The sequence below is a fragment of the Mixophyes fleayi genome, chromosome 3 (assembly GCF_038048845.1).
Source record: "Mixophyes fleayi isolate aMixFle1 chromosome 3, aMixFle1.hap1, whole genome shotgun sequence".
Classification (NCBI taxonomy): domain Eukaryota; kingdom Metazoa; phylum Chordata; class Amphibia; order Anura; family Limnodynastidae; genus Mixophyes; species Mixophyes fleayi.
This window is the reverse complement of record NC_134404.1, coordinates 161,834,536-161,862,097: the sequence shown is the minus strand read 5'-3', so window position 1 is coordinate 161,862,097 and position 27,562 is coordinate 161,834,536. Positions and strand designations below refer to the sequence as shown.

At 41.5% G+C, this 27,562-nt stretch overlaps 1 protein-coding gene across 1 annotated transcript in view; it reads right to left on the bottom strand.

Moving 5' to 3' along the window:
- TTK (TTK protein kinase) overlaps positions 1 to 27,562 on the bottom strand; it is a 50,439-nt gene that overhangs the window by 21,082 nt on the left and 1,795 nt on the right. Inside the window, exons 2-9 of the mRNA XM_075202688.1 lie at positions 26,027 to 26,180; positions 22,295 to 22,517; positions 21,516 to 21,622; positions 11,582 to 11,725; positions 11,375 to 11,489; positions 11,217 to 11,286; positions 11,005 to 11,102; positions 8,636 to 8,726 (exon numbers count right to left, since the gene is read on the bottom strand). Of these exons, the coding sequence (XP_075058789.1) occupies positions 8,636 to 8,726; positions 11,005 to 11,102; positions 11,217 to 11,286; positions 11,375 to 11,489; positions 11,582 to 11,725; positions 21,516 to 21,622; positions 22,295 to 22,517; positions 26,027 to 26,168 (990 nt within the window). The 5' untranslated portion in view covers positions 26,169 to 26,180. The remainder of the gene's footprint in view (positions 1 to 8,635; positions 8,727 to 11,004; positions 11,103 to 11,216; positions 11,287 to 11,374; positions 11,490 to 11,581; positions 11,726 to 21,515; positions 21,623 to 22,294; positions 22,518 to 26,026; positions 26,181 to 27,562) is intronic.

The window sequence follows — 27,562 nt, the reverse complement described above, 5'->3', positions numbered from 1 at the left end:
CCTTTGTTGCTGACCAAGTGACCCTTCTCTGGGAGCCTTACATTGGTAAGTGGGGGGGGGGCTTCCCCGCTCTCATCCCCGGTGTTCTCCAAGAAAACACCGCTAATAAAATGAATCCTAAAATAACATTACGTAGAACTAAATCCAGAGTAAAAAGTGCCCTACTCTGTGAACACTAACTAAAAAACAGAAGGGTCTCTGTATAGCAGGGGCATAGAAGGGGGGGAGCAAGCCAAATAAGTTAATTAGTGCCCTACTCCCAGCACAGCACCCTCTATACCCCATGGTAAGCAGTGTCCCCCAAATGGTATGAATGAGATTAATATACAGGTCCATCTAGTCTGCCCGTTTTCATTTTTGTGCTATTTTTTCACTATTTTATCCACGTTTGTGTCATGTGTTCTTGGATTATTTTATCCCACAACTGCTGGTAGACTATTTAATGGATCCATCAACCTTTGCTAAAGTTCTTCCATATATTACCTTTTAGTCTACATCCCACTAATTTTAAAGAGTGCCCATTTGTAAAAACAAGAGTAAAAATTTCTAGAAAAAAAATGACTGCACCTTGAGATATTACTACTTTTGATATATTTGAATCTTCCGAACAAACCATCTCTGTCATTTCTCTCCTTTAAACTGTACATGTTCATCTTTGGAATATTTCCAGATAACTTGTGTCATGCATTTTTAGTAGTAAATATTTTTTGGAGATACAGCCTCCAGAACTGTACATAGTACACTAGGTAAGATCTTACCATGACCTTTTAGTTGATGTTGTGTGTTACACATAAAATATGATGTGAAAGAACCTGATATTAAATGCTGGTGCTAAAAATCTCATATCAAATCAATAAAATAAATATAAATGAATACTGGCAGATAATTAATCACAAGACAAATCCGTAACAGTGCAAATCAATCTGGAATAATAAATAAATTATATTAAAATAAAAGTTGCTAATACAATACAATAGGGTTAATGTAATCCCCAATAACATGAATAGTTAAGAGTGATAAAACACCCAAGATATATAAATGGTGAAACTTATTGAATAGTGATAACATCCACAAACACCAGACACACCTCTATTGGAAAGAAACAGGTCCCACTGCAAAAATTATGAGGATTCCATTGTCATTCATTAGTGAAAATGAATTGACTTTACATTTAACTTTAGAGCTTTACATCAAGTGGGACTCAATGAAAGCATAGACCACAATAATATTTAAGCTTTTTTCTTTTCCCCAATCTCCTTATCATTGACTAACAGTAAAAAAAATAGTGTGTTAGTTTTGGATTACTTTATTTCCTATATATTTACTTACATTATAAGAAGCTATCAATGTGTTTAGGTTGTCACATTGTGCTTTTTTTATACAACAATATCTTGTTAATAGATCTCATTCAGTTAATATTGTGTTTGGCTATACTTCTAGTATATGTTTATATTTAGTATCGGCTGAACAGCAGAATTCTACAGCACAAATAGCTATTTTCACGCTGTACAATTATAAAAACACTGTATAAGGATTTGTGAAAGAGGGAGTCATATGGGCTCTCACACCTCCATGATGCTTTTAGCTATAGCAGTGCTGTCCAAGAATTTCTAAGAAAAATGCTGCATTTTTTATTTAACAATGTGTTCATGCAAAGCTTCCACAAAAACAAGGGTCCAACCAAAAAAGGCAAACAAAAAAAGCTTTGAATGGCCAAATACAGCCTACCGGTTAGAAAGCCCTAACCCATTGTGTAACTTACATTACTTGTTTTCAGGAAGGCTTGCTCCAAGTCTAGAGCCATAAATGATATGCTATATGGGTAACCACCAATTAGGATTTCTTAAGGGTCCAAGAAGTTAAACTAGTCACAGAGACAGCTTTTCAGTTTTCTACTATAAAAACACTTCACCATCTTCTTATACACAGTCTTTCTCTAAGCTGCCTAGGATTAGGCAGGAGGAAAAGCCAGGGCTAATGCAACACACTATAAATTTAAGTCATTGGATGTAAAAAACAACAACAAAAGAGTACCTTCAATAAATTTGCATGGAATTCCCTGCATATGACACTGGAGAGGATGAGATTATGTGGACACAGACTACCTGGTCCCTTGCGCTATGGTTATGTTGCACTTTGCTCTATACAATTCATTACTGGTTAAAAATGGCATGCAACAAGGGCCCACTCCCTAAAGCCCATTTGACACTACCATAATAACCACATTCCTTTAAACCCAACTCAAATCCTTTGTGGGTTCACATTCACAAATTACTTGTGTTTTTGATACGTCAACTACAGAGGGGGCAGTTTTTTTTTAAAATTATACCCAAATTAAAAAACAATACATTTAGAATTCAAACAAATATTATATAGCTTAAAAGAGGATTTATGTACTTACGTTAAATCCGTTTCTCTGATTCCGTCTGGGGGACACTGCTTACCATGGGTTGTGGAGGGCAGCTTGGGAGTTGGCACCTAACTAGTCAAACTTTTGTACTGCTGACAGACCCCTCCCCTCTACAATCCCCCTGCCTCTTCCTGTTCAGTTAGTTTTAAAAAGCCCAAAGATAAAAAGGGCAGTCAAACAAGAGCACACAGAAGAAAAACAGAAGAGAGGGATCGCAGTGTCCCCCAGACGGAATCAGAGAAACGGATTTAATGTAAGTACATAAATCCTCTTTTCTCTTTCATCCGGTCTGGGGGACACTGCTTATCATGGGGACGTTCTAAAGCAGCCCCCTAAGGGTGGGACTACTCTGAAAATCCCGCTCATAAAGCATTACGAGCGAAATCTGCATCAGCTGATGCAAAAACATTAAACTGATAAAATTTTGTAAAGGTGTGGACAGAGGACCAGGTGGCTGCCCTGCAAAGCTGGTCTGCAGAAGCTCCATTCCTTGCTGCCCACGAAGCTCCTACCAATCTGGTGGAATGGACTGTAAGTCTCTCCGGCACAGGACGGTTAGCCTTTATATATGCTTGTCTGATGGTAGACGTAATCCATCTTGCAATGGATTGTTTTGAGGCTGGCCAGCCTCTCTTATTAGCGTCATAAAGGACAAACAGAGTCAGTACGTCTAATCTGGGAAGTTCTTTTAACATAAATGCGGAGCGCTCTAACCACATCTAACTTTTCCATAGATTGTTGATCCGCATGGGAAGAAGATGAAAAAACCGGAACTACAATTTCCTGGTTAAGATGAAAAGCCGAAACTACTTTTGGGACAAAAGGAGGAAGGGTCCTTAACACCGCTCTGTCCTCGGGGAAAACCAAATATGGTTCCCGACTGGACAGGGCTCCTAATTCTGAAACTCTACGAGCTGATGCAATAGCCAAAAGAAAAATCTGCACTGCTCAATGGCTCAAAAGGAGGCCCCTTGAGCGTATCCAGTACCATGTTGAGATCCCATGGAGCTGTAGGAGGAACATAGGGAGGCTGAATATGCAAGACTCCCTGTAAAAAAAGTCTTAATATCTGGCAAATCAGCTAATTTCATATGGAAAAATACTGAAAGTGCCGATACCTGGACCTTTAGGGAACCTAATCTAAGGCCTGCTTCCAGGCCATCCTGAAGGAAAGCTAACAGACGATGGAGACGAAAGGAGGACTAGTGGCACGTCCTATTTTCGCACCATCTAATGTAGGCCTTCCAAATCCGGTGATAGATGCGAGATGAAACTGGCTTCCTAGCTCGCATCATTGTGTGTACTACAGTGGAAGAAAAACCTCTGGCCCTCCAGAGGCTGGCTTCAACAGCCATGCCGTAAATTGAGCTGAGGTAAATTCTGGTAATGGAATGGAACCTGCAGAAGGTCGTCTCGATACGGAAGGCGGATTCCCGGTCCTTCCACCATAGATATTATGTCTGCGTACCATACTCGGCGCAGCCAAGAGGGAGCTACTAGAATTACTGGCAGAAGGCCCTGCCGTACTCGCCTGAGGACGCGAGGAAGCATGGGAATCGGAGGAAACAGGTATCCTATTTTGAATTCCCATGACATTGTCATGACATCCACTGCCAGCGCTAAGGAATCTCTTGCCCTTGCGCAAAACCTGTGAACCTTCCTGTTGTGTCTGGAGGCCATGAGGTCTATGTCCGGAAGACCCCACTTGTGAACTTGAGACTGGAAGACTTCCGGGTGGAGTGACCACTCCCCCGACATCATCTGGTTTCGACTTAGATAGTCCGCCTCCCAGTTTTCTATTCCTGGAATGAAAACTGCTGATATTGCCGGAACATATTCCTCTGCCCAAACCAATATTTGGGCTGCAATATCCATAGCCGCTGCACTCCTGGTTCCTCCTTGTCTGTTGACATATGCAACGGCCGTGGCATTGTCGGACTGAATTCTGACCGGGTGGCCCTGAAGAAGGGACTGTGCTCCCCGGAGGGCCAAGAGAATGGCCTTCAATTCCAATACATTTATTGATAGGGTTGATTCCTGAACCGACCAACGTCCCTGGAGTCGGAGGTGCAGGATTATCGCCCCCCAGCCTTTCAGGCTGGCGTCCGTCGTGGCTATGATCTACGACCATGGTGCGAAGGATCTGCCCACATTCATGTGATCCTGAAACAGCCACCACTGAAGAGATTCTCTCGCCCTCTGAGATAGAGAGATCCTCTGAAGTTCCAGGTGTAGGTGTGATCCTGACCACTTTGACAATAGATCCCAGTGGAAACATCGAGAATGGGCTCGACCGAAGGGAATGGTCTCGAAGGAGGCCACCATCTTTCCGAGTAGCCTCATGCACAAGTGCATTGAGGGGCTGGGAGAAGACAAAACCTGAGTAGTTACAGTCTGAATAGAGCTGATCTTCTCTTCTGGGAGAAACACCGTTTGTTTGCTGGTGTCCATGATGAGTCCCTGAAAACCATGCGCTGACACGGAACCATCTGGGATTTTTTTTAATTTATCAGCCATCCGTGGCCCTCGAGAACCGCCAGGGTGAGGGATAAGTGATGACGTAGGCAATTCTCTGTGGAAGCCTTGATGAGTAGGTCGTCCAAATAAGGAACGACCTGAACTCCCTGCAGGTGAAGACATGCTGTCATTATCGACATAATCTTCGTGAAGACCCTTGGCGCTGTAGAGAGGCCGAAGGGGAGGGCCCGAAACTGGTAGTGGAATGATCCCACCGAGAATCTGAGAAGGGATTGATGGTGGATCCAAATGGGAACGTGGAGGTATGCGTCCTTTATATCTATGGACGCCATGAACTGATCCTTCTCTAGGCCGTTTATTACCGACCTTAGAGATTCCATCCAAAATCTGTCCACCCTTAAGTGAACATTGAGGCCCTTTAAGTTTAGGATGGGACGAAAGGAGCCGTCCGGCTTCTTGACTAGAAACAGGTTGGAATAAAAACCCCTCCCTCTCTGGCAATCTGGAACTCTGCAGATGACCTTCTGAAGCAGAAGAGAAGCGACACAATCCTGTATAGCCTGTCTTCTTGATGGATCTCGGGGTAGCGGGGTCTGGAAGAAACGCTGTGGAGCCGGGCCCAGTAGGTCTATCCTGTACCCTTCTGAAATAATTCCCCGAATCCAAGGATCTTGGGAAGACGCTGCCCACTGTTCCTGAAACAGAAACAGACGTCCCCCCACTGGCGAACCCTGCAGTACAGGGTGGTCGTCAGGACGCAGGCTTCTCCTGGGTCTTGGAGGCCTGGCGCTTAGTTGCAAACGAGGACCTCCCCCTGGTAGAGGAGCCTCGGGAATTTGATTGTCTGCCTCTAAAATATTGTCCCTTATGGAAGGAGGTCCCACGAAAGGGCTGACGGAAAGAGCTGCCCCTCGGGGCGCAGCTCCTGTTAGAATATACTGGCAAGGAAGTGCTATTGCCCCCCGTTGCCTGGGAAATAAGGGTATCTAATTCCGGGCCGAACAAACCTGCTGCAGAAAAGGGGATAGTTTCAACGGACCTTTTTGATTCCGCATCACCTTCCCAGGATTTCTGCCATAGCGTCCTCCTTGCTGAAATAGAGGCCGCCTGAATGGAAGAGGAAACCGCCGCTGAGTTCTGGGCCGCCTCATAAAGATACCCCGAAGCCTCCTTTAAATGCAAAGCTAGGGGAAGAAATTCGGAGTCCTGTAAGGCCTCTGCCAGCTGGTCTGCCCATGCCTCCATGGCTCCAGCCACCCAGGCTGAGGCAAACGTAGGTCTGAAGGCAGAACCCGCAGCCGCAAATATGGATTTGAGCTGGGATTCAACCTTGCGGTCATTGGCGTCCGGAAGGGACGCTGAACCAGGAGCTGTAAGTAAAGTATGTTTTGCCAAGCGAGCAATAGGGATGTCTACCTTGGGAATACTCTCCCAGCGAACCACTTCTTCCTCCTGTAAGGGATACAGAGAAGAGAACCTTTTGGGGATAGAGAACCTTTTCTCAGGTTGTTTCCATGCCCCTTCAGCAATATCTTTAAGTTCTGCGGAAGGGGGAAAACGGCTGGCCTTCCTTTTGGCCTTTTTAAAGAGACTTCTGTCTCAGAGTAATATCCTCCGGCTCTGGGAGATCCAGCGCCTGTCTTACCGCTAAAACCAAATCATTAATAAATTGGCTTTTAGGATACTCTCCCTGTTCCGAGGGATGACCTTGGTCAGGATCCGAATAAATTTCTCCCTCTTCCTCAGACTCTTCCTCAGAGTCTGAAAGGACCATAAGGGGATTAACAGATCTAGGTCTCTTTCTTTTAGCAGGCGGGATATAAGAGGAATCAAGCAACTGGTTAAGCTTGTTCAAACCCTTTATAAAGGCTGTAGACCATGCCGGATCTGTAGCAACAGGGGCTGGGTCAGTCTGTAATAATGAAGGTCCCGGCAAACTCAAACCACTAGAGCCTGAGGAAGCCGGGAGGTCTAACTGCGTATTAGCATTACTAGCCACCGAAGTTGCCACAGTAGATAGCAACTGATTTGATTGAAACACCATCTGAGCTAAAGAGGTAACTGACTGTCAGGGAGGCCAACCAGGGCGGTTCCTCCGTCGGTGGGGCTGTAACCTGCTGAGTTTGCGCAGTGGGAACCCCTGCTTCGCATGCAGTGCAGAGCGCCAAAGGGTCCTTTTGGCCACAAGGTAATTTTACACGACATTTGGAACATGTGAAATATTTTGCTATAGGGCCCTTTCCCTTATCTGTCATTTTTATAAAGGAAGGCACACCAAGCACACAGACAAAATTATCAATCTAGCTGAATAAACAGATAGAGAGAAGAAGAGAGAAGAAGAAGAGAGAAGAAGAAGAGAGAAGAAGAAGAGAGAAGAAGAAGAAGAGAGAAGAAGAAGAAGAGAGAAGAAGAAGAAGAAGAGAAGAAGAAGAAGAAGAGAAGAAGAAGAAGAAGAGAGAAGAAGAAGAGAGAAGAAGAAGAGAGAAGAAGAAGAGAGAAGAAGAAGAGAGAAGAAGGAGAGAAGAGAGAAGAAGAGAGAAGAGAGAAGAAGAGAGAAGAGAGAAGAAGAGAGAAGAAGAGAGAAGAAGAGAGAAGAGAGAAGAAGAGAGAAGAAGAGAAGAAGAGAGAAGAGAGAAGAAGAAGAGAAGAAGAGAGAGAGAGAATAAAGTATGGAAGGAACAGAGTGAACAACAAGTAATCAACTAATATATTTTTTTAAAAGTTGTACTTGCAAATTTAAACACCATAAAATATTTAGGCTATTAGGAGACTATAATGTAAACCTGCTAGTCCAGTATTATAACATCAGAAATGTGTTTAATTAAAGCTGATACTTAGCCCAAGGGCCATAAGGGGGAGAAGTCCAACAGCAGTCCTGTGCTTTCTCCCTCAGCTCTGCTCCTCTTCCCGGGCTTCTGCTGGCGCCAGAACCTTGGGAAAGACCATCTCTCTCTCAGCAAGGAGGGGGGAACTCTATGTTTTAGCTCCCCCCTCCCTTCCATTTTGGCGATATTCTTATCAAAAAGGTTCCAAATAAAAAGCTTGCTTTAAGCGTGGCAGAGTAGTGGAGACCTCTAGGACAGAGGTCTCCGCAGCGGAAGATATCCGATGCCCCCCCCCTATGTATGAGGGGGGAATCTTGGTATGGCCCCCTTCCTCCTTTCAGCGCTGCCTGACGAAAACCAAGATGGCCGCCGTCGTCTTCACTATCCGATAACCGGCGCTCTATGCCTGTAATGGCAGCGCCGGTTATCGGGGAGGCTAGAGGAGTGCAGCGGTCCCTGGGACCGCTTGTAACTCCTCAATCAGGCACCCATCTCCTTTTCCTCCAGTCCCTGTCAGTGAGCCGCTGGCTCTCAGCTGACAGGGGAATGCCTGCGCTGCCCTGCCGTGAGTGTGTTCTCTATAGTAGAACACACGCCAGCGCTGCCACCTGTGAAAAAATAGAAACAATAAAAGAAAGAGAAAATTTCTTAAATTTACACTAGTACTAAATAACACTGCCCAACTCCAGGGCACCTAAAAAAACTGAACAGGAAGAGGCAGGGGGATTGTAGAGGGGAGGGGTCTGTCAGCAGTACTAAAGTTTGACTAGTTAGGTGCCAACTCCCAAGCTCCCCTCCACAACCCATGGTAAGCAGTGTCCCCCAGACCGGATGAAAGAGAAATGATGATTTAGAACTCACAAAGTTACAGAGCACGGTAAATGACAATGTAAAGCCACATGTGATAAATTGAGTTTCTAACCTTGTTTCCTGAATTATGCAGGTCATCTCCTACATATTTAGCTTTAGCCAAGGAAGGTAAGACACGTGCACGCGTAGTACTAAGGGGTTGTCTAGAAAAGAGGTGGGACAGGGAAAGGGAAATGAAAGTTAGCTTAATTATCACATTCAAGCTACATTTCGTACTGTAATGGGCAATGTACCCATACTCCTAAGATTTTAAGATTGCCATCTGGCACAGGATTTTTTAGTGGCTCTCTCAACAACATTTAAAAAACAAAAAAACAAGTGTTATTTTCCATTTACTGTATATAAGAAATACACAAGAAACTGAAATGGGAAAGACAGTGAAACAGTGAAAATGAATAAGTAAATAAATGTTTGTTTTAAAAAAAATAAGAAGATTGGATTATAAAGAAGAAAGTAGAACAGAGTTGATAAGTAAGATTTGGTATTTTTTAATAAAATGTAGTTTTAATGAGGTGTGTGTTTATTTCCATTTTACATTGGTGCCCTACAGGACACAACAGGCCCTGGGTGTTATGACATGCTGGCATTTGTGGGTACCCAAGTGCCAGCATGCCCTGGCAGCCATGGTATGCTGGTGCTTGTAGTACTACAGCATACCCAGACTGTCCATGGCAGCCTGGGCTTGTTGTGATCTGTAGTTCACCAATGCGAAATAGTGTTACACATTACCCCACACTCACCGCCCTGGGGCGTGAAAAGAGCCCTAGCGCTGTCGGCACGGGGATAGGTACCACTTGGGTATTTTTCTTTTGGCGGACCCAAACTCCCTAGGGAATCCAGCCCAGTGCTGATCAGCCTGGGGCTGGTTGTCATTATGGCTGTGGGTCAGCTGCTATTGTGCCCCCCCCCCCACCCCCACCCGTATACAGCCAGTGGGTCCGACGGCTCTACAGTTTAATGCCGGCATTTTCACGGTCGGCAATCACACAGTATTTTATTTGCGTCAGTATTTTATCCATATAGGTAGACTGTTGGGAATTTTACCATCAGAAATTAGTAACCAACCTGTTAATTATTAATAAAGTTGGGTAATTTTAATTTATTAAAATATTCCAAACTGTACAATTGTTTGCAAAATAATCAAAATGTGGTTAAACCTATTCCTATTTGAAATAAACTTGATCTGGAGACTTCCTTGCCTGAAAATTGTGCAAACTCTACAGCCTCCATGCTAAAGACCATCAGTCTCAGACCCTCATGGAGAAGTCTGCATTTTCAGGCTAGGAAAAAGTCTAACATATGTTTTCTTGTCAAGAATACTCTGTTGTCAAGAGACGACCAGTAGGCCTAGAAAGACAACCCTCTGGAGCAGATTCTACTCGGCACGAGGTGGTGTGATGTGTCCACACAGACACATTGCCTCAATGTTTTTGCTCAAATCTCTAACTTTCCCTTGAGTCCCATAGAGATGCAGAAACTTACTTTCTGCAACTCCATTGGCCCGCAGTACTGTGCTGTGGTCCCTGATGGTGTATAAAGAAATGGGTTTTCTGGGCACTACAGCCAGTCCTCTCGGTATGTAAACCCATGTTGGGAGAGGGTGGTGGCAGGAGGGGGCACAAAACTGTACAGCCTCAGCACACTCCTTGCACTATACAGCTGCTAAGGCTATCTGGGGTGGGGGGGGGGGGGGGTACACAAGCTCCAGGTCTAAGCCTCTATATCCCATGGTAGCAGTGTCCATCAATTGGATGAAAGAAAAGTGCCAAATGCATTACAAATTCCTCACTTAATGGCTGTATAATTCATAGCCATGGTGATACGCTTCACAGTACAGTTGGCAACAACCTAAATCCAACCTAAATCCAAGATTTAAGATAGTGTGACCATCAATAAAATATCACTTGCCAAAGAGTGTTCTGGGTGGATGAGAAAAGTTCATTCAAGATTTTTGCCACTATAGTGTCATTAGACTGTAAAGACTTTTAGAGACATAAAAATCATTGCATGCAGATTAAGGATGATATGACAAGCAGGTGACAAAAAAAAGGTTAAGTAACTTAATTATAATTTTAAAGAATACACCCCATATGTCAAATATACTGAATATAGTTCTCCAAGTAACTGGAAAGCTGGTGCTACCAAGTGTAACTAGAGGTTTGCTTTTATTTTCTACACTACTAGTAAAACAGCTACAATTTAATTGCTTGCCATGGGGAACACCAGCTTCTCTACAGCTCTACTGATTTACTCCTAGAACAGTTTTTACTGGGCATCATTTGGGACATTCATGAAAAGTGTATGAAACATACTAAAGTTTTAAAATAAAGAAAAAGCTAATTGTACAATGTCAAAGTAGAACAGTAGTAGTAGGTTTTAATCAATGCCAAGATGCATGCTTGCTTACTATTACACACAAACCTTTTAACAATACTTGAGGTGGAAAGCAAATCATTATTGCTGGTAGCAGCATCTGGAGACGTTATAGACTGCACAGGCACTCTACCAAATGGACAGGTCTACCAGAAGAAGTAAACAAAACAGGAGCATGATTAATCCATATGTAAATTAAAGAAACAAAACGAAAAACAAAGCTGACAGGTGTAACTCAGTTTTAAACAATATAGGATTACCTTGTTAGGCACACTGACAAGTGGCTTCCTCGGAATACCATCACATTCTTCAGGTGAGCTAAACTTTTCTCTGCAAAATAAAGTGTCACAGTTTAAGTCTAGTACAGAAATCCGTAAGTGCAAAATAACAGCGAGCGAAAAATCAAAAAGTTTGATACCCAAAGGAAAATCTCATGTTGACAGAGAACTCGGTCGAGCTGTCGCTGCTAGTCCTTTCAGATTTCCCCAGCACACAGCTCTGAGCACTTTCTCCATTACTTTGACTCAAGAACACTGAAACAAAAAAAAAAATAACACAATATAAACATTAAGAGACTGCAAAAGCTTTAATGAGATTAAATATGCATATAGGTAAATTGACTAACAAGACAAGTTTTCTTTATCTTCTTCAGAAATCAGCTGATGTTTCTTTAACTGCAAGTTCTTCATAGCCAATTCGATCATTTCAACTGGAACAGCGCCACAGTCTCTCCCTCTCTGGAGAATCTGCTTGCTCTTTTTAGAGTTTCCTGCCAAAATTAATATTAAATGATTACCATAATGCTCTTTAAATGTATTCCTATACATGCATCTTTTTCCAATAATCGTAGCACTAAACTTGTATAGAATGAAAATATACAAGTAAAAGCAAAATAAAATTGAAGTAAATTAAAGAGTAGTTAATGTCCCAGGTGAGAACAAATCTAATGCAAAAGCATTAAGAAAAAGGAATGATGGCGAAGAGAAACAGTAAGTGCAGTGTCACATCAGCAGCACGAAAAACATTGTTCACAATAGTTATATCTCTGCTGTAAAGATTATAATAAAGGAATATCTGCACCTGATGTGTAGTTATTTACATATTAATGGCACAGTCAACCCAAATTAAACGCTATTAAAAGGGTGCCTTCCCAGAACAATATACAATGCACTATGCAAACAAAGAAACAAGAACAATCAGAGATTGGAGGCACTGAATTTTTTTTTATTTTTTTTATTACCAGTACTGAGACAATTATTTAAACTGATAATATTTATTAAAATTAAACTATTTATACTTCTTAAAATTTAAGCGATACCATATATTACTCCAGAGATATAGGGTCTGATTCATTAAGGAAAGGAAAGTAAAAAATTGAGTAAATAGTCTTCCGGACAAAACCATGTTACAATGCAAGGGGTGCAAATTAGTTTTCTGTTTTGCACATAAGTAAAATACTGACTGTTTTTTCATGTAGCACACGAATACTTGATAGCTTATTTGTACATTCAAATTTAAAGTTGATATTTGTGTGCTACAGAAAACAGAAAACTAATTTGCATCCCTTGCATTGCAACATGGTTTTGTACGGGAGACTACTTACTCAATTTTTTACTTCACTTACCTTAATGAATCAGGCCTATAGTAATGATCTCTCCTCAGGAAAATATACTAAAATAAGATTAGAATAAAAAAAAAAAAAACAGTATTACAGAAACATTAGTTCCACAATATAGCTTGTAAAATTAGTGAAATGTAACTGTTTTTCTTTTTTCTGTTTGCTGAATATGTTCTGCAATGTTGTTTTTTCTTTGTACATAGTGTAAAAATAAAGAGATTTAAAAAAAGTAAGATTTATAAATTCCTTTTGAAGCAACTCAAACAAATAAATTATATTTGAGAAATCAATACTGCCACAAGTCTAAAATCGCCAACAGAAGTAGCGCAGCCCTACATGTTTGCTCATCACATTAAGAGACCAACATGTAAAGAAATCATAAAAACATTACAATTTATAACTAGTGTTATGTATATATAATTGCTAATATATATATATATATATATATATATATATATATATATATATATATATATATATATATATATATATATATATATATATATGTGCTCATTATATATGTGAATATGAAAGAAATAATTTACATTACTGAAATTCCCTTATAAAAGTGGGATTTTTGTACTTCCCGCAAAATCTTTCACTAAGCCCAGTTGGGGGACACTGCTCACCTTGGGGTATAGAGGGCGCTGTGTGGAGTAAGGCACAAAAGATCTGTCTAGCCTAATCCCCTCCACTCTATGCCCCCTCTGGGCCACTATCTTCACTTTATTTACTAACAAACCCGCAAGAAGGGGCGAAATAAAACCAACAGAACTGTCAGAACAAAGGTTAGGATTGCAGTGTCCCTCAACTGGGCTTAGTGAAAGATTTTATGGCAAGTACAAAAATACCACTTTCACTGCTCACCTTGGGGACATCCCAAAGCTGCCCCTATGGTGGGAATGCCAATGATGAGCGGTTCATGAAACCTTATTGCCGAAACTGGCATCTTTTGAAGCAAAAACTTTGAACCTGTACAATTGGGTGAAAGTATGGACGGAAGACTAAGTAGCAGCCCTGCACAACTGTTCAACCAAAGCACCATGTCTCGCCATCCAAGAAGTGCTAACCAATCTGGTAGAATGGGCCATGAGGCCATCTGGAATGGGAGATCCACTCAAAATATAAGCTTCATGGATAGTTTCTGTAATCCACCTGTCAATCAGCTGTTTCGTGGCCAGCCAGCCACGCTACCACACATCATAAAGCACCAGAAGTGAGTCCATCTTACATACAGAAGCTGTACGTTCTACATAAACCAGCAAGGCCCTGACCACATCTAAAAGAGGGCTAGAACTCTGCTGGTCCAAAGACCTTTTGAACATGGATGTCTGGACCTCCTCTTGGTCAGAATCAGTGATATTGAGTACCTGCCTCACCGCCAAGATCAGATCCTCAATACCCTGTCAGAGTAATCCTTCTCCCACCCTGACGAATCTTCACAGTCAATATCACCAAGTATAACACCTTCCTCCTGTAAGGGCAGCTCAGTATCCGAGTCCTCCATAGAGACACTGGTTGGACCGGGCTCTTGGGCAGCCTAGAGGGTGAAGCGGTCTACAACACCTTTTCCAGAGAAGCAGATACTCCAGTCAGTTTTTGGACTGATCTCTCCAAATTCAGCATCCAAGAAGGATTTTAACTGGACACAGACCGCAAGCAGTGCTGACATTCCATCTGCCTGGGGGACAGCTGCTGCAGCCGCGGTCCCCAGGATGGCCTATCATGCTGCCCTGGCTAGCTGGTGGGTCTCCAGACACATTTTTAGTGCTGACTGGCCATTTTCCCGGGGACCAGCACTTGTGAAGGGGTGTGGCACAAAAGCGCCTCAGGCGCTCTCCCTCACTGCTAATCGCAACGTTCACCATTGATCGCCGCTGTTCTCATACAACAAAATAATCTATTCTAATCAAAATGGAAAATAAAAAAGGCTAAACTAAAAATGTGCCCTACCCTGTATGCACTATAAAAAAAAAGAAAAAAAAAAAAAAAGGAAGGAGAGGGGAGCCTTACTTCACACTGCGCCCTCTATACCCAAAGGTGAGCAGTGTCCCCCAACTGGTAGTGCAAGTGAGATTAAACATTTACATGTGTCAAGAAAAATTATAATTCACACCCCTTTCTGACCTCATTGATTAAATGAAATAAGGAATAATATGTAATTCAAATGAAGTAGAATTTATACTGTAAACACTCGAGTAATATAGTGAGGACAATGAGGACCCAAAAGGGGCATATTCCTGTTGCCCCCATTTCAATTCTATTTACACCGATTTTCAATTATTTTATTATATTTCGCTGAGGTGAGATCATATTTGATAAACTTAAGAACTAAAATAAAGTATAATTTTAATGACATTTTCAGGGAAAATAATGGTCTCAGTCCTGGTAAAAAAAAATAATAAATAATGGGATTTTTATACTCATGATAAATCCTTTTCTCCGATTCCATCTGGGCGACACTGCTACCATGGGGTTGTAGTGGGGAGGTGGCACTTAACTAGTTAACTTGTGACCTGCTGACAGACCCATCCCTTCTGCAACCCCCCTGTAGCTCCTCAGTGTAGATTAAGTGCCCAAGGAAGAGAGAAAAACAACCAAATATCAAACAGCAGAAGATCAGAAGCGAGGGAACACAGTGTCCTCCAGATGGAATCAGAGAAAAGTTTTGATCGAGAGTATAACAATCCCATTTTTTCTTTCATTCTATCTGAGGGACACTGCTATCATGGGGACCTACAAAAGCAGCCCCTCTAAGGGAGGGAACCGCACAGATTGCCCAGCCTGTAAAACATTATGGCCAAAGCTAGTGTCAGAAGACGCAAACACAATGAACTGGTAAAATTTAGTAAATGTGCTTAACAAGGACCAGGTGGTTGCTCGGCATACCTGCTCCACTGAGACCACATTTGGCACCGGCCCAAGTAGCTCCCACTGACTGGGTGGAGTGGGCAGTAATGCGACTGGGCACAGATCGGTTCGCACTAATGTAAGCATACTTAATTTTTGATATAAGCCATCTAGAAATTCTCCGCTTAGAAGGAAGCCATCCTCATTTATGGGGATCGTATAGTACAAACAGAGAATCTGAATGTCTAATGCGTGCAGTCCGATGAACATATATGCATAATGCCCCAACGGCATCCAAAAGCTCTGCCCGGTTATCTTCGGGAGTAGAAAGTTCTTGAAAAACTGGAAGTACAATTTTCTGGTTTATAGAGGACCGCCCTATCATGGAAAACCAGATATGGTTCCCTGCATGAAAGAGCCCCAAGTTCTGATACTCTACAAGCTGAGGCGATTGCCAGATGAAAAACCACTTTCCATGTTAAGAATGTCAGATCCATTGACTGTAAAGGCTCAAAAGGAGGAGACTTAAGCATTGAAAGTACCAAATTAAGATCCCATGGAGCAGTGGGTGGTACGTAGGGAAGCTGAATGTGCAACACCCCCTGAAGAGAAGTCCTTATGTCTGGCATGTCCGCCAATCGCAACTGAAAATAGAAAGGCCGACACCAGAACCTTCAAGGAACCCAATCGGAGGCCCTTTTCAAGACCATGCTGTAGAAAAGCCATAAGACGAGGAAGATTAAAAGTCGCAGTATGGCGATCTGTACTCTCACACCAACGAATGTGGTAGATACGAGCAGAAACAGGTTTCCGCAAAAGAGTGTTCACCACCTTGGAAGAGAACCCTTTTGACCCGCAGAGGGCGGCCTCAACAACCATGCCATTAAAGCCATCCAAGGAAGGTCCTGGTGTCGAAACAGTCCCTGAAGGAGAAGGTTGTCGCGTAGAGGTAACCGAAACCCCGGACCGACAGCCATGGAGAGAAAGTCTGCGAACCAGACCCTACGCGGCCATCCAGGGTGCTACTAATATTAATGGCAGACCTTCCTGTCTGACCCTATTGAGAACGCGTGGAAGAACTGCGATTGGGGGAAAGTAGTATTCCAACCTGAACTTCCAGCGCATTGTCGTGACATCTACATCCACCGCCAGGGGGTCCCTGGCACTTGAGCAGAACCTCGGAACCTGACTGTTGTGTCTTGATGCCATTAGGTCCAGATCCGGAAGACCTCACCTGCAAACAAGCATTTGGAAGATATCCGGATGGAGAGACCATTCTCCTGCCAAAACTTTGTGTCGATTTAGGAAGTCTGCTTCCCAGTTTAGCACACCTGGGATGAATACTGCCAAAAGCGAAGGAACGAACAGTTCCGCCCCTTTTCAGGATCCGAGTAGCCACCTGGACTGGACACCCTGAAGAAGAGCCAGAGCCCCCTTCAGTGCCATTAACAGCCTTCAACTGCAAAATGTTTATTGGAAGTGCAGCTTCTGCTTGTGACCAAAGACACTGGAGGCGAAGATGAAGGGTCACGCCAACTAGCCCTGAAAACTGACGTAGGTCGTGACGATTATCCAGGAGACTGGAGCCAACGACCTGCCGGCAATAAAATGGTCCCGAATTCTCCACCAGTGAAGGGACGACCAGGTCTCCTGAAACAGACGGACTGACTGCGAGTCCAATCTGAGGCGAGACCCTGACCACTGATAGTAGATGCCACGGAAACCATCTGGAGTGGAATCTGCCGTAAGGGATAGTCTCGAATGCCAGGACCATCTTCCCTAGGAGCTTCATGCATAGGAGCATGGAGAGACTGTGTTAAGACAAGACCTGGGTCGTCAAGATCTGAATTGATCGGGCTTTGTCCCAAGTATGGAACACCTTCTGCTCTCTGGTGTCCATGATGTCATCCTTTGGCAAGGGATTAACTGGGACTTGTTTTGATTTAGGATCCATCGGTGATAATCTAACACCCAGATTGCGAGATCCAGATGTTGACTCAAGAGATGAGTAGATGCCGCCTTGAAGAGAAGATCGTCCAGATAGGGCTAGTAGAACGAAGACAACTGGCCATCACTGACATGACCTTTGTGAAAACAGTTGGCGTTTACGAGAGACCAAATGGGAGCGCCCTGAACTGGTAGTGGGAGGCTCCTATGGTTAAACAAAGTAGGGACTGATGTCCAACCCCACATATTGGATTTTGTGCAAGTAGGCATCCCAAATATCTATGGACACCAGGAATTCTTCCGGTTCCAGGCCATATATTACAGGCCAAAGAGATTCCATGCAAAGTCTTTCCAAGATTTTAGGGACTTTAGATTGAGAATTGTGCGGAAGGAACCATCCGGTTGAGACCAAGAATAAGTTTAAGTAGAATCCCTGGCGTCTCTGTACTTCCAGAACTGCACAAATGACCCCTGCGAAAAGAAGAGAAGCAACACAATCTAACATCGCTTGTCTCCTTATGGGATCTAACGGAAAGGAGGTGGGAAAGAACAGATGCGGGGCTTGACCCACTAGCCTGATCATGTAGTCCCTTGTCATAATACCCTGAATCCATTGATCTGGGGAGGATGCTATCCACTGTTCCCTGAATAACTGCAGATGCCATCCCACTCCAGCAGCTGCGAGGAGAGAAGGATGCGAGTCAGGCTGCAGATTTATCCTGTAGCTTGGGAGCAGCACGCCTTGCTGAGGAAGAGGAAAACGACCTTCCTTTTTGCGAATTCCCTCTGGAGCCAAAAGATCTGCTTCTGCTCGTCTGCCCTCTATTGGACGAGTTCCCACAAAAGGGCTGGCGAAAGGAACTGAACCTAGGTACCCAAGACTTTAGTACATTTACTGGAAGGAACATGCTTTTACCCCCCCCCCCCCCCCGTCGCCTGAGAAATTACATTATGCAGCTTGGAGCCAAACAGTACCGATCCCGAATATGGAAGGGCCTCAAGGGAACGCTTTGACTCTGCATCGGCTTCCCAGGATCTAAGCCAAAGGGTTCATCTTGCTGCCACAGCTGAGCCAGACACAGCGGAAGACAATGAGGCTACATTTTGAGCTGCCTCATATAAATAGCCTGATGCCTCTTTAAGGTGCAGCGCCATGTGGAGAAGGACAGAATCTTGAAGTGCTGCCGTGAGCTGGTCAGCCCAGGACTCCATGGCCCTGGCAACCCATGCTGAGAATAACATAGGAAAGTGGAAGGATTTTTAAAATCCATCTATGAAGCTGCAGGAGCTTCCGTTAGACCTGTCAGTAGCGTCCTGAAGGGAAGCTGAGCCCGGGACTCCCAAAGTGGTGTGACGCGCCAGGCGTGCTAACGGAGTGTAAATCCTTAGTATTTGTTCCCAACGGTTAACATCCTCCAACTGTAGAGAGAACAATGCCATGAATCTTTTAGAAACTACTACCTTGCGGTCCAGTTGAGACCAACCTGTCTCCACAATTTCCCTCAACTCAGAAGAAGGGGGAAAACAGACTGTGCATATTTTTATTTTTTTTTAAAAAACCTGATCCGCAGCGGTAGGCTCATCTATGTCTAAGAGATCTAAGATCCTTCTAACTGCTAAGACCAGATCCTCAATGCCTTGATTTCTGTGAGAATCCTCAACATCAATCACCTGGTGACCCTCTGTCTCGTAAGGAATTTCTCCATCCTCTTCAGATGATATTTCTCAATCTGATACTGAAACAAGAGGATGATTGGATCTCGTTTGGTTCTAGACTGAGAAGATCTCGGAGAGTCTAGAAACATGTTCAGTCTATCAATTCCCCTAACCAAAGAGGATGACCACGCGGGCTCCCTTACGAGTGCCCTCTGGGAAACAATAGAGGATTAAGGGCCAGTTGTTGCTAGGTTTGTCCTGTCATTAACCTGTTGTTGAAGTACCACTGAAACTGTAGCCCCCCCCCCCCCCCCCCCTATCGAAGTAGAAGGAGAGCTCGCAGACAGCGCTGTATTCTCCGCCTGACGGGTGAGGAGCTGCACCAGAGTGCCCATTGACTGCCAGCGATACTGCCCACACTGTTTCATCCATTAACAAAATACTGCCCTGGGCCTGCTTCCCCTGCCTCACAATCTACGCAGAGCGCCCCTACATTTGGCAACTTTACCTTGCATTTTGAACAAGCAAAGTATTTTGCTTTGGTACTTTCCCTTTATCAGACATTATAAAAGGAATAACAGTCACATAATAGAATATACAGAGACAGTTAGCAATTATACAACACAAGAAACAAGGTTATGAAAGATACTATCTGATCTCTGACTATCAGTCAAAAGATGTATTTTGGAATATGCTGCATGGTATTGTATTGTGTCCAAGCCAACTGTGAGATGCATTTTCTCTAGAATATGCTGCTACCCAACAATGAATATCAATACTGTATTAGTTAAAATATATATATATATATATATATATATATATTTGTACTTGTACTAGTCTAGGAAGGCTAAGTCTTCAGCAGGAGAGGAGTCTCTGCTAGAAGTGAAGCAGAAGCTGGAAAGTGAACGGTGTACTTTTCCCGCAGGCAGCGCCAGTCATTAGGTACCACCAAGTGTGACAACATCTAAAGAGCTGCCTGTCACACTCTCGATATCCACGTTGAGAGTGAGAGCCTGTCGACATGCTGCTTCTTAATTATTTTTTACACAGTGTGCCAATTCTAATAGCACACTAAGCAGGTTGTGATTTATGTAAAAACAAGAAAGGGATAATAAAATAAAATAAACCTTACTACACTATGCCAGCAGTAATGAAGTAAGCCCAACTACACTGAGGAGCTACAGGGGGGGGGTGTAGAGGGGACGGGTCTGTCAGCAGGTCACAAGTTAACTAGTTAAGTGCCAACTCCCTCAATCCCCACTACAACCCCATGGTAGCAGTGACTCCCAGATAGGATGAAAGAGAAAAATTATTGTCAGTGACTCCAATATCAGTACTTGCTTATTTCTCTTACTTGGCATGGCAGAGATGCCACATGACACTATATATCAGAAGCAAAATGTAGGGTACGAGCGTATAATAAGCAAAACATTTAAATATAATTAAGCATTTATGTAAATATGAGAACTCATTTATGTAAGAGGATATTTAACAGGTTATTCTTTTAGGATATTTTTTTCTAATTATTTGTATCAAGTCAATCAAACAAAGATCAAAAAGGGAAAGAAAGAAAATCATTGTAATATTTTGATTCCTTGTTCCTTGCATTCCAGTTCACAACTGGGTGTCGGAGTATGTATAAGCATCGTCAAATTAGTTAGAAGACATTTTTACAACAGAATTGCCAGACTCTGATAAGCCCTCGACTCTTAAATATATACTATGGTACTTTCTGTTCTTTATACCAACCAGATGAGCTCATTGCTTGTCTTGGTATTTAAGTATAGCTTATGTAAGTTGGGAGGAGGGCAGACAACTTTATTTAAGCAGCTTACATTTCTTATAGTAGCTCATTCGCGAAGGTAAAATGAAACCAAATAATAGTGTAATCTATAAAAAGGGATTAAAAAAACAAACAAACAAAAAACCAAAGCTGTATAGGTTCTCACTTCAAGGGTGACCTGGTCCCTACGTTTTTTCCAGGGAAATTGATAAAATAAATGATCATAATCAGAAGTATAAGTTCGTCTACACATGACACGCTAGTAGGGATACACTCTATGGGGGGAATTCGATTGACAGTGTTACCCATGAGAATAACGCGGTCCGCGCATTATTACCGTTAGTACAGTCATTTTAACTTTCTCAGAGTTGACAGCAAAGATCAGCCTGGATATTACCGTACTAACGGTAATAAAGCGCACTATTAACATAGTCACGGTAATAGTGCATGGGCCACGTTATTTTCACAAGTAACGCTACCAATTGAATTCCCCCCTATGAACATTATTAGGTGATCTTACACATACATGCTATGGGCAGGCACATACCATAAGTTTTATGTGACTGTTACACACCAACGCACAAAGCAGTAACAAGAAATTTAGTCATTTACTCCTTAGCAACTCTAAACATGTTACAAGATTATGACTATTCATCTGCCTAGACATGGAGCACATTTACAGGCAGGGTGTGAGTATTACATTACCTTCTTCTTGTTCAAACTGGGCAAAAGCAGCATGCACAAAAGCAAACTTCCTGCAATTTAATCTTGCAAGCTGAAACTGGTCACGTGCCTCATCTGGGTCCAAAATACTAAAATGCATTACACAGATTGCAAATCAATAAATTGCAAGTATATGAAGTTAAACATGAAACAACCAATGTGACAACCAGTTTGTGCAACACTCACAGCGAGATTACATGCTTTACACTGTCACTATCATGAAACTGAATAGAGCATACAGGACACATTATTATTAGTGAATCTGTAGTCCAAATAGCTTGTTCTGTGTTACCCCACACATACTCAACTGGATAGAGATGTGGCATGTGTAGGGGTCTCAGTCTTGATCTGCCATGTTCCTGGTACCATTCCAGGACTTTACTAGAACAGAACATTAACTTGCTGAAAAAGTCCATTATATATTGTATAAGATACATTGGGCTTATCAGTGTATCTAGACCTACAACGAGAAGTCCAGACACCGCTGGCATTGAGTATTTGGAATGCAGATGTCAGTTGTGGGAAGGACATATTAACAAAAAAGTACAGAACTTTCAAATTTTTCTTACTTTAAAAAGACCAATTAGGAAAATCCAAAAGCAAATCATCAATTTAACAGTAATCTCATAATTAGTTTTTATTTCAAGACAGTTCCAAAAAAAAAAAAAATTGTCCTCAAATTACAAAATAAGTGCTTGCAAGTCTATCCTCTTTACACCAATATTTCATTCTGCGTGCAGTTATTATACCTTCATACTTACACTTTCAACTCAGCAAATCGAACTAAGATTTTAGCATAGCTCACATTGCGGCTGTGCTTTTCTGCAGAAAGCGATCCAACAGCCTGACTATAACTGTCAATCAGCTTATTAAGCAGTATCGGGTCACTCTGTGGCAGGCCTGTATTCTCCAATTTTAAGAGAGAAGTCAGCCATTCTTCTGGTGTCTTTGGTGTTAGCAGATAATTAAAGACACCAGAGTGTTCTTAGAAAGAAAGAAAAGAAAAAAAAAAAAAAAAGTTACACATTTGTCACAACCATTTTACCTAGAAAAAAAACATCAGCAAGGAAAACCTTAAAAAAAAAAAAAAAAAAAAGACATTTTCTGGTGATCCTAACACAATCACAGGACTAAACGGAAACAATAAATCGTGACTTAAATTGATCTTAAAATATTATTCCAGTTATTATTCCATTTCACTGAAACATCCACTTAACTATGTATTTTACTTAACCCCTCTCTTCCTAATAAAAAATTGTTTAGATCCACTGTATGAGATCACCCCTGCTACAGAGAAGCCAAACTACTATTATTGGTAAGGTAAAATTCATATTTATAATGTTCGTAAACCCCAGTCCCCAAAGCTATAGTTAACTGGAGCACTGAGTTCAGCACATCCATCAGATCCCTGCCACTGCTCTGCTTACTCCTCCTACAGGCAGCATGTTGTTGTTGGACAACATTTTTAATTGAAAAAAACATTCTGCCTCACTCTTCTCACTCCTGCCAATCCAGTAATTTGTCAGATATGCAGCAGAGGGCGCACAGGATGTAGGGGATATAAGGGACACCAGGTAAGTCAGCTTTGGGGACAAAGATAGATAATCATTATATTTTAACAAACAACTTAATCATAGATGTTTAGATTTTTTTTTTTAACTATTCATATAACTGCCTGCAGTTGGGTAAGTGTTTACGCTCCTGATCCAAAGGTACCAGATAGGGACAGTGTCAATTTGCATATACTGTATGTAATACAAAACCTGCACGTAAACATTTAGGATGTTAATGTACAAGAGATACACTTAAGATATAAAGACCTGCCCCAAAGCACATCATGACTTGCCCTGAAGATATGGCTACTCTATTTAGATGATTACATTGAAGGGGGCCTGCCGCCTACACACATTAGACGTATCCACTCTGGCTGAACTAATATTTATGGGTATGCAAACTATCCGTTCAGTGGGATACAGTACCTCAAAAATATAAGGCCCAATGAATATTAGTTAGACAGTGTCTCAGTGATGTCATTTACTACTAGCAAATTGATACTCTTGTATACAAATGAGAGATGTTGATGGCCAGGAGGAATATATCCAGAATATCCTTATAATTTAGTGTAAGAGAAAAACTGACAGAGTGTGTAACACAGATTGATTACACACATTTTTAAGAGTCAACGTTAAAATGATTTCTACCACCTTTATATCTAGATGTCTGTGGCACATTGTAGCGTTTGCTACTAAACCGTGAGACTTATTTCTTTGAAGTATTTTGGGAGGGAGAGAGAATATATATATATATATATATATATATATATACATATACACACACACACACACATATATATATATATAGATATACACACACACATATACATATATACACACATATATATATATATATATATATATATATATATATATATATATATCTATTTGGGAGTACGTTTCATTGAAATCACAGATATTTACTAATGCATATACATGTGATTGAAATTGTAACCCCATAAGATTTGAATCTTTAACATTTATTGGTTTAAGTGTATTTATCATAAGCGCCAATTTTTCTTCCATTTATTGTTCTGATTACTTTGTTGGGATTGTTTTTGTGGATGAGATCCCAGGAGTAGAAGGCAGCATTTGCCAAGTTGCGCATTTTCAACACACATTTTTTTGAGTTAAGTTCCAAATGACACAAGTGTAACTGGCAAACACAGCTCCCAAATTGACAGATGAAGAAGTGGATCGATTTAGTAGCTGTTTATTGTACATCCCGATATAGCTACTTCAAAAGCTAGGCTATTGGTCCAACAGTGCCGACAGCTTGCTCTCCACTCCTGTTACTGTACAACAGTAATGGTGGGAGGTGTAGAAGCTTCAGTATAGTGTGCCGTCTTCCTTTGTCTTACCAAACAGTTTCCTGCACGATAAGATAAAGGAAGGCAGCCCAGTATAGCAAGCCGCAGACAAGCTATCAAGACCATTGCCATATCTCCTGGGAAATAGCTATGTACTAAAATACCAGTTCGCTAGTGTACAAAGTTTTAGAATACTGGTGAAGGGACAAACAAACAAGCTTTAGCCAAAAATGTCAAACTGTAAACGTTTTTTCTTTTCAAATTCATTCATTATAGGAGGCTTGCATTTTTTGTACAGAATAAGAATCTGAGCAAGGGAAGATTGAATGCTTGGTGAATAGAAAGAAATTGAATAGAGTCAGCACATACGGAGGCAATAGAATCTGCCAAAATATGTCTATATGAGACTATATAATATATCATGGGAGTAGGCATTATGCGTTCCAAAAGAAAACTAGGAAACTAAAACCCTACAATGACTGGTGGAAGAAAAGTCAGTAATAAAAAAAAGGGACCAAGTGACAGATGTGTAAGCTTGGGTCTTGGAAAAGAAAAACCTGCAGAGGAGAATAAATGAGCAGACCAGTCAGCAGTGAGTTTCCGGAGGGTGACCTAACTGATGTTCAACTTTCAAAAAACACAACATAAAGAACAGCAGCAGCTAAAGCAACAGAAAATGGAATGCATCAACCATGGGCATATAAAGAACTAATAAATCAAGGTAATCTGTCAAGGAAATAATTACAGGAGTTGTATCACTAAATATAGACAGATATATTTTGTATTAAAAGAGTCTTATATCTGTGGGATTATAATGGTTTTAAATTGTTTAGGCCAGGGTTCCCCAAACCCAGTCCTCAAGTAGTCCTAACAGCGCATGTTTTCCAGGTCACAAGTGACTTACTTAGTACCACCTGAGGATCTTTGAAAATACACAAGTGCATCAGCTGGGAGATGAAAAAAAATGTACTGTTAGGGCACCCTGAAGACTGGATTTGGAGACCCCTGGCTTAGAAACATCCCTCATATCCATCTGTTTCCCTAACCCCGTTTTGTACAGTTCCTTGGAACATGACCCTTCTGACCCCAATGACAGAAATCGGATGCCAGCTCAGTATCAGCAGAAGAGGAGCTATCAAATGGCAAAGACCGCACATCTGAGTATGGAGAGTCGGAAATGAAGAACCTACAAGTAGGAAGTGCTACTTATTATTCATGAAGATGCAATAGTAATATAAGTGAATGTATCGTTCCTTTAATCATTGTTCGAATGGGCAGGCACAAGAGAGGCTGAGCTTCCAATTAAATTGTGTCCGTAATGACACAAGAGAGGAAGCAAGGGGAAAAAATAGGGGTGGATGGGGGGTCTGGGACATGCAAATGAAAACAAAAATTTCAACAATAGCACCTTTGACATTTCAATTTTCCACTTAACGTTATACAGAATGTCAACAGGATGTTTTCATAAATATATCAGAATTTCAACGTATTTATTTTTTGGACCAAAAGATTTATTTAGAAAATATTTTGTTTTCCATTTTAGGAACAGCTCACCTTTAAAAAGTACATAGTGAGAAGAGACCAACTTCAGTAAAACTATAATCTAAAACATTAGAGACAGGATTCTCACCTGTTGTGTCAGCAGAGGACTTTGTGAAAGTCAATTCATCTGTCAAATTATCTTCATTACCATACTTCGTCTTGAAGCTTTTAACTCTGTCCAAGATGGAGGCAATTTTTAACTTCCTCTCACTAATATCTTCATCGTCCATTTTAAAAAAAGGCTAAAAATTAAAATAAATAAAACAAGTTAACATCCATTTGCAATTATAATTCTGCACTCCATAAACTTTTGGATGATGTTACATGTTCTATAATCTGAATTGCTCCTAGTCTAAATGAGTGTAATCATGCAGTCTCCTGTGTCTGTATAATTGGCAACAAATCACAGCATGTGGGCAGAAAACTACTGTTGATTTTGATTGGAAACAAGGTTGATCAGGACTGAGGGAAATGACCAGATCTGTCCCATTTGTCACATGTATGATACTTTAACAAGAGCAGATTGCTCATGTAGCAGTACTACAATAATATTCATCACATCAATAAACAGAACATAAAGGGCGATTCTAGCAAGATTGATATTTAACAGCTGCAGTGTGAAAGGAGGTTTGCTCACAATGAATGCACTGATGTAAATGAGCCTTTAAAATCATAACAGAATATATTTTAGTGAAAACTATTCAGTGCCTACCCTTGCCACCAACGCAAATTTGTTTCATTATTGTACCTGTTCAACGGAGCTGTACAAGTAAAATTTTTAAACTAACAAGTTTTCGGTATCAATGGCTCGTAAATCTTGAAGTGGACCATGTATATTATTAGTACAGCTATTTTTAAGAAACTGCAAACATTGTTCCTGCCTGCACATGGGATGTTCACACTCATTAACACAGATGAAAATTCCAGCATAGAATATGTCTAATGAAGAAAAGGAAGCTGTCAGCTCTAGTAGACTCATCCTAGCTATATGATCAACTTGGATGGGGAGTACAATCAGGGGCACATTCACTGACAGCTCTCATCTACCACCTGTAAGTACACTACGGCAAAACAGTACCTGGTCTTTATCTTGTGTTAACTCCATGCTAGTAAGTCATTAAAATAAAGTTTCCTATACTTGACAAAAAAAATCTTGTACATTTGATTAGCCCTTTTTCAGAAATAAACAAGTATTAATTTAAATATAAATTTGAATGCTTTCTGCACAAATAGCGTACTCAGTCAACAAGCAGCAACCTAAATTATTCATTCTAGAGTCAATGTCATGCACAAATCCTTTAAATGATCTTATTGACATAATTATATGAGGCTCTTATACCAGTGTAATGCAACAAATGGGTGAGGAAAAGGATTGAGAAAGGAAAAATATGGAGGAGGGATGCATACAGCTACAGTTCTATAATGTGGAAGCATATATAAAATCCCACACCACAGTCCTACCATCTAGATCTGTTTCTCAAACCCAGTCCTCAGGACCACTAGCAGTGCTTGTTTTCCAGGTGACAAGGGAAATAATTATACCACCTGTGGATCTGTTACAATGTGTCAGTCAGTAATAAATACAACTGTTCGAAAGCAAGGCGATATGGAAAACATGTACTGT